The 7,977-nt window shown below is 37.6% G+C and overlaps 1 protein-coding gene across 1 annotated transcript; it reads left to right on the top strand.

Annotated features, from left to right (window-relative positions):
- Positions 1 to 748: 748 nt before the first annotated feature.
- Positions 749 to 7,687, top strand: LOC105032196 (persulfide dioxygenase ETHE1 homolog, mitochondrial). Its single transcript, XM_010906574.4, has 9 exons — positions 749 to 1,181; positions 3,730 to 3,858; positions 4,046 to 4,153; positions 4,611 to 4,745; positions 6,666 to 6,707; positions 6,802 to 6,861; positions 6,936 to 6,989; positions 7,195 to 7,219; positions 7,333 to 7,687. Exons 1-9 carry the CDS (start codon positions 915 to 917, stop codon positions 7,419 to 7,421), a joined length of 909 nt encoding a protein of 302 aa, XP_010904876.1. The 5' UTR covers positions 749 to 914; the 3' UTR covers positions 7,422 to 7,687.
- Positions 7,688 to 7,977: the final 290 nt, after the last annotated feature.

Here is a 7,977-nt window from a genome sequence, read left to right as displayed (position 1 = left end):
TAATAATCTAAATTATCATATTAAATTATCAATAATCTGGATAAATTGCCAACCACCAAATGCAACTCAAAGATTCAAATGCCGGAGTAATTACTAGCTATAGTCCAATTTGCAATTCAAAATTATAAGCTCATACACCAGGTTCGTGTCCTATAAATCGGCCCAGAGACTCCAACGAGGTCGGTTGTGCATCAAGTGAAACTAGCCATAGAGCACATATCAAATGTGCTACCGTCTAAAATCTGGATCTGACTTAAATTGCAATACAACCTGATGCGATCAACTTGAGTCGAAGGGCTGGATCCAGGGATCCATTTCCTATGCTGGTCACCATCAACAATCTGGAGAATGACGACAAATTGCCTCGTCAAATTCCATACAAACAAATCAATCATCCTTGTCATAGAAAACGACCCACAACCCATCACTACACTTGGCGATGTTAAAGCCTGATGAGAGAAAGGAAATCAAAGGAATATGCCCCTGAATTTCATTAAGAATATCCTAAGCCATTTTTTTTTTTTTTAACAAGAAACAATATTTTCTAAATCATGTCACAAGATACATTTTATTGCAAAATTCAAGGGTGTTCCAATAGTTTGGCTATATGTGCAGCTTCCTCATTGGACATTGGGGTGGTGTACTTCCAACATTGAAATATAATTGGGCCTGGGCTGGCCCAGCCCATTGACACGATCACTTGCCATGTCCTCGGACTTGTTCCTCGAACGACCCGTCACCAACAAGAAGATAGGAGCCTCCAATCCATCTCCAAGAAAGCGAAAAAAACCCGGCTTCGCCGGAGAGAGAAACTACAAGGACGCAGCATCGACCAGCTGGCCGCGACGGAGCCCCCGACGCCGCGTACCGAACAAGAAAAGGGAAAGAACGAATAAAATCCATCATCCAGAAATATGCTACTGCCTCGTATTAATCACCGCCTCCTCCTCCGCCACTCTCCCTCTCCTCCGTCCTTCGTTCCCTTCCCCTCCTCCTCTCCTTCGAGGTTTCCGTCCTTTCCTAAGACCGCGTTGCCGGCATCCAAGCTTGTGTCCGGAGTAATGACGGCGGCAATGGCGGTGCGGCCACCGAAGCTCCTCTTCCGCCAGCTGTTCGAGAAGGAGTCCTCCACCTATACCTACCTTCTCGCGGACGTCGCCCATCCCGACAAGCCCGCTCTGGTGAGGCCGCCGCCATAACCTTTCATTCCCTTCATTCTTTCTAGCACAATCTATCCGGTGCATACATTGCGGTCTATTTTATTCTTTTATTTTTTCCCAAAATAACTGTGATTCTTAGATTAGAACCTTATTTGGCTGTTGTAGCAACTCTCTACTTAAGTGCTTAAATTTGATTTCGGAGTTTTTCTTGTATTTCCATTACTTCTTGTTCTTGGGAATAAAATGTTTTCGATGGGGAGGTCTGATAATTTTATCTTGTTTCGGGTTTCATTTCATCTGTCATATAAATAAGCGAGACTTTGTGTCAATTTTTTTAATTATTTTAAATTGTTATTGTGGGTAGGCTAGGGATCTCCAAATTGAAATAGTTTTTGAATGTAGTCAATAATCTGAAGTGCTTTTCTGATTTGCTTATATGTTATTTTAGATTCACTCCCGGTGAATGTCCATTCTCCATTCTAAGCGACCACGTTGCTCACTGTTAAATTGCCTTCACGGTCTATACGAAAGTGAGACAGCATTCTGCACCTCCACTACTTTTTCTCGATTATGTTAGAGGAGTTTGCGGTCTATTTCCTAGGGTTTGGTTTTTATGATGATGGTACGGGAGTATTATGGTAAAGTGATTTGGGAGAAAGCAACTCATAAGAAGGATAAATTTTTTCTAGATTATTTTGACATCAATATCTTCTACTTATGATGAGAAAGAATCGAATCTATTCTCCACTTTACGCTTTCTTAAGAGGGATAAACTTTTCCTAGATTATTTTGGCATCAATATCTCCTACTTATGATGAGCAAGAATCGAGTCTATTCTCCACTTTACTTCTTTTTGTTGACTTCAATTTTGAACATAGTGGATTATTGTTGCTGTGCTTCAGACGTGAGCAGGAAAACTGCTCTATGAGCAAATCTTGATTTTCCCCCCTTGGATGATTAACCAATTCTTTTGACCTTAGATCACCAACCTGAATAACAATTTATTTCTTAGAGCAAAACAGGGATCAGATGAATCAAACTCTGATATTTGGATAATGAATTGTAAAATTTGATGGGATTGTCTGAAGTAATGAAAATTGTTATTTTTCTTAATTGAATTAAGGTACGGTCTAGTCGAACTCTTAATTTTTGTAGCATTTCACATTTATTTCTAGCAGAATATATACCTTTATTTATGTATCAGTAGAACTGTAGAATATAAAACATAGTCTGATTTGAAATTCTGTTTCCATTTCGACAATCAACTTTTAAATTTTTCCCAAATAAGCCTTCAAACCCAGACAACCAGATAAAGTAAAACCAGATCCATAGTTGATAATGGTGTAAGACACCAAAGCAGAGGTTCATTTCTCTAGTTGGTGGCTTTCCACGAGATGACCATGTAGTTTTCATGGACAGATATCCTCTGTCCGTTATAAGCATCCTGGGCCTTACAAATTACAACGAGAAATGAATAAGCCATCACCTCTTACTAGTCTCTCTCACTAGACTTTCTAGACCGAGACTCTTAGAATTCCCTCGCTCTTTTCCCCGTATTAACCATAACCTTAGTCATTGTGCTGCCCCCTCTTTGGGCTTCTCGGCCCTCCCTCCTCATCTCTTCCATCTCCCTTCTTCTTCCTCTTCTTTCCTGGATGCAGGGGCCCTGATCCCTTGCAATGGTGCTGGCAGCTTGGCCGGTGGTGTACAATGGCCATGGCCATGGCAGTGATTCAATGGCAAGTGAAAGCCATGCCGTGATGGTGGAGCAGTGGCAATGGAGGCACGATATTGTTGAATGAAAGCCATTCCACTGTAGCTATGTTCTATCCAAGACTAAATCTCTCTCATATAGCCCCTTTTGAGTGGACATCACCTTTCACATGAATTTTAGCTTTATGTGGCTGTGAGGTATAGATTTGAGGTTGGCTTCATGCACCAATATTCATGTCGTGTTGCTTTATCTTTGGCCCTATTGTTTGAGAACTGGTGATGAACTCATGATCAAGACACAGCTAGAAATGGATAGGCACATTTATAATAGATGAAGCTTAGCTCCATTAAAGGATATGATGGTTAAGTACATACTGATGGTTTATTCTTCTTTCTTTTTGCTATCTTAATATGCAATGACTGGTTAAATTGTGTTTAAGAAGTAAAGGTCTACTTCCTAGTTTCTACCAATAAAGCTACCTACTTGGGTATGAACGAAGTATATGAGAATTGGATGAACTCAAAACATAAATCCCTTCCTTTACTGTTGCTAGTCTTGGTTTATGCTTCCATCTTGGAGCATCTATCTTTTATTGGCTTAAATTTTGAAAATTTAAGTTCAAGATGCTTGAAAATTTTGATCAACAGATGGACAGACCGGTTTAACCTTCATCTCTTTTTGCATAATTTATTGTGTTGTTGCATGTTAAAAGTCTGCACCTAGATACAGATCATTTGTGATTTATATGTCACTATTGTTTACCAGTCTATTTTAGTGCTTTCTAGTCTATCTGCTTAGCTGTTTTCATAAAAATGAATGCTAGAATACACATCTAATAGACAAATACTTATGTAGTTGATTGATCCGGTGGATAGAACAGTTGACAGAGATCTTTCCGTTGTTAAAGACCTGGGGTTGAAGCTCATTTATGCCATGAATACTCATGTCCATGCTGATCATATCACAGGAACAGGCTTGATAAAGGTTAGTGACATCTTTTGCAGCAGTCCAATCAATTAATCACTTTCTTAATAACTTTAATTATAACAGAAACAAAGATGATTCATGTTGGGAAGCCTTATTATATTTTCTCTTCCTAATATGTGAGATTTCTTTAGTTTTTTCTTTTATTTTTCTCTGATAACTAATGCTGTTCTGTCTCAATTTGTAGGATAGGGTGCCTGGTGTGAAGTCCATTATTTCCAAAGCTAGCAATTCAAAAGCAGATCTTTTAATAGAAGCTGGGAATAAAATATGTTTTGGCAGTCTGTTCCTGGAGGTAGGGTCTCTTAGTTTCAATTTATTCTTATTAGCTGAGTGAGCACAAGGCATAAACTCGTTCTATCCTTTGATGACTTTCGAATATGTTAATAGAACACTCTTTTCTTCTATACAAAAGTTCCAATTAGTATGAAGTAAATTGGGAAGGATCAACATAATGCATGTATAAGCTCTGATAATTTGATAATCTGACAGTGCTAATCTCTATTCACTGATCATATGTAATTCATAAAAATGCTCGGGCTTCATTGGCGGTTCATTAATGATGCATTTTGTTTCATTCATCTGCGAATTAAATGATATTCTGGTGTTTCTGACATGAAAATGATATTTGCATCTGAAATTTGTGCATTAACTAGGTAGCAGTCAACAACCCACAATAATAAACTATGATAATACATGAATTTAACATGTTTGGGTTGCAATGACAGTGTCTCTGAGGTATATGTATGCAGGTGCGAGCTACTCCTGGTCATACTTTGGGTTGTGTTACATATGTAACAGGAGATGGGCCTGGTCAACCTCATCCTAGGATGGCATTCACTGGTGATGCATTGCTTATACGTGGCTGTGGAAGGACAGATTTTCAGGTGCAAATGTTTGCTATTTTTCATGTCTTGGAAAAATGTAAATATGTCACATTGCTTGGAGAATATATTACCTATATTTTTGACTCCAAAGAAAAATATAACATCATTATTGGGATAGACAAAGGTCCTGATACCCCTGAAATTTGGGATTTCACAATATTATCATGGACACTGTTAAATTTGGCATGAGAGTTTGCCTGCTATTATTTTACTGCTTTTTGAATGGGAGTCTTGTTAGGATCATCTCTCTTGTATATTGTCTTTTGCGTTAGAATGTGAAATTGAGCCCTTGAAGTTCGGCATCATTCATGTTCCTCTTGTCATTTGTCAAACGAACATGGTAAAGTACATGCCAGAGTAAGATCCAAATGTAGAGTTGACAGAAGTAGAGAGGACACTACAATTAGATTAAACCCCATACAAATGTTGTGACATTGTTTGTTAAGGACTTTTTGATGCATCATCTGCCATATTAAAGGTGTTGCAATGTTGGTTATTGGTTCCTTGTATTGGTTTAGAATATGATGTGCCAGTAAACAGTACCTTGAAGTCAAGATGCACGCACTGCAAGTGTCTGTGACAAGAAAGGTCCATGAATTTCGAAAAAGAAGTAATAACAGTTTGTGCACAAAGCAGTGCAAAATTTAGATGAGAAGCCTCTATATCTGGTTGAATTTAATTACCATCATCCACTCTTTTTACATTATAGACAAAAAATCTTCAGTACTTCAGTCAGGTTTGGGTTCATATAGTTACTTTGAGTTGGGCTTGAAATCATATGGTTATGGGTAATCATAAAAATCATTTAGTTTCTTTCAGGTTACTGTCATGGTTGGTCCTTCTATTTTATTCAATCTAATGGTTGGGAAATAGGTGGCTTGGTTTTTGTAAAGCTTCTCAAGGGGGTATTTATGAAGAAATTTGTGGCACTCAATGAAAATTGGATGGGTTATGAGTGATTCCTTAGTTCATATCATGGAGTATGTGAAACATGCATCAATAGTCAGTAATTCCTATAATTTTCTCCTTTCTCATCCTATATTTCACTACCTCATGTATCGTACGTTATCCACATAAAGGAAGGTAATAACAGATGTGCTGAATGCATAGATATCAAACCAGTCAAGTGTGGATGGATGTGTGGAGTGTGGTGAAAACTAGAATAGTTCTCGATATGAATGCACTTGGGGAAAACTAGAGTTGGATTTATAGAAGATGAAGTAATGAAAAACTATTTGAAATGGTGTAGTTACCTGTGGCCAAGATCAATTTACAGCCGTATATGGATGGTTGCTTCTGTTTGTGTACATGGCAGAACCCATGGGGACAAGGACCATGGATCAAGCTCATTTGTATCTGCTTTGGAAAAAGAATAATTCTTTATTGTATTGAATTTTGAAGGACTCAATAAGCCGAACAAGGAAATTAGGTAAGGTTTGTTCATCATGCTTGTCATTATGACTATTAAGTTGTATAATTATATTGATATTATTATGTTGCCAAAGATATATATTCTGTTTCTAATGATAATTTCATCATAATGCCAAGAATGATGGTAACTAGATACCAATGCTTGTGTTTACTATATTATGATAACGCCTGCTTTAAACTATAAATTATTATGTCTTGGTACTTGGGCTGTTACCCAAAAAGCAACATTAATAGGCTGGATAACTCAGCCTAATAGGATTCTATGCTTGTGCAACCATTGTACTCCTGAATCTCATATTTAAACATGATGTCTTATTGGAAGGGCATGCTGCTACAAAGTGTAAGACAACCTGTGAAAGAAAATTTAGCATGAGTACCTCCAATATTAGGTATATATTGTACTCTCCATGCAGCAGGAGGGAACTGGTAGAGGATATTTCTTTTGATAATTAGCTGAACACCTAAACATTTTTCCCCCCATTTTTCCAGGGAGGGAGTTCTGGTGAGCTCTACCAATCAGTGCATTCACAGGCAAGTAATTGGGATGCTGCATTTTTCTGATCATGCTTCTGATATTCAAAAGCAGTATTATGAATGTAATGGCTTCTTGTCTGTTTGTATTCAGATATTTACATTGCCAAAGGACACTTTGGTGTATCCTGCTCATGACTACAAAGGTTTCACTGTAAGAAGCACCATAACCTTCTAGCTTCATGTTCTTTTGCCCTCGTGGCTTAGACCAACTTCTTTGATGTTCAGGTTAGTACAGTTGGAGAAGAGATGCTCTATAATCCTCGTCTGACAAAAGATGAGGTAACTTCTCCAGTAAATGTTCTCTTTTATTTATTTATATATTGGTGGTTTACAAACAATTAACTGATTGATAAATCTGAAGTGGAATTCACTTTATGAAACTCCTATCCGTCCCATTTTCGGTGCATTTTTTCTTCTATTTCTTAGAGTTATGTTCTCTGGCTTTGACTGAGCTTCTTCTACTCATTCTTTTGGTTTTTTGTAGGAAACATTCAAGAGTATTATGGAAAGTGAGTGTGTGCTGCAATAAATACTTCAGTATAGTGATTATGGATTATCATACCATATCCGGCTAACAAAATGTGCATTTTTTACTGTTTGATTTTTCTTTTCCCTTTTCCAGATCTGAACTTGCCATATCCAAAAATGATTGACGTAGCAGTGCCTGCAAATATGGTCTGTGGACTGCAAGATCGGGTGGTAAAGGCCTAACCATTCCTTTGGCCAGGTCTGGCAGGTTAAAGTCCCGGAAATACCATATGAAAGAAGATGCGGCTTCATTTGGTCAGTCATGTACGTGTCTACATTATTGCACTGGTAATACCTGATCGTTCCAAGGAGCTTCAGATATACCAAACTCCTTGTCATAAATTTAAGTGTTATCCATCATCATGGCGTATCACTTGCCATTACCGTTTCTGATGAAGAAAATGTACAAAAAGCGCGCGGAAGAAATAAAAAAGTTTAAATTATGTGTATGGAAACAAACTTTTGCATCCAAAGATAAAAGTACCAACATATTGCGAAGCGTAAGGTCAAATGCCATCGTCGTATAAACTATTGACCACAATAAAGTACCAACATTTTTATTTCAAACACTTTTTCTTTTCAAATTTTACAGGGTGAAATTAATTTTGTATGATCATAAACTGCAAACTAATCCAGATGAACTTTATATTACTGGCAATAATCAGTCATATAAGTTTATTTATTTTTTTGAGAGAAGGGGAAGGGGTGTATTGATTTGGTCGGAGGACATGGGAGAAAT

The sequence above is a fragment of the Elaeis guineensis genome, chromosome 7, assembly GCF_000442705.2.
Source record: "Elaeis guineensis isolate ETL-2024a chromosome 7, EG11, whole genome shotgun sequence".
Lineage (NCBI taxonomy): Eukaryota > Viridiplantae > Streptophyta > Magnoliopsida > Arecales > Arecaceae > Elaeis > Elaeis guineensis.
This window is presented reverse-complemented; position numbering and strand designations above follow the sequence as displayed.

Bases quoted from the DNA above. Each gene is read 5' to 3' on its own strand.
- LOC105032196 (XM_010906574.4), top strand. From the start codon at position 915: ATGCTACTGCCTCGTATTAATCACCGCCTCCTCCTCCGCCACTCTCCC. The intron at 4,746-6,665 runs GTGCAAATGTTT...CCATTTTTCCAG, and splicing joins GTGGAAGGACAGATTTTCAG to GGAGGGAGTTCTGGTGAGCT. The intron at 6,862-6,935 runs GTAAGAAGCACC...TTTGATGTTCAG, and splicing joins ATGACTACAAAGGTTTCACT to GTTAGTACAGTTGGAGAAGA.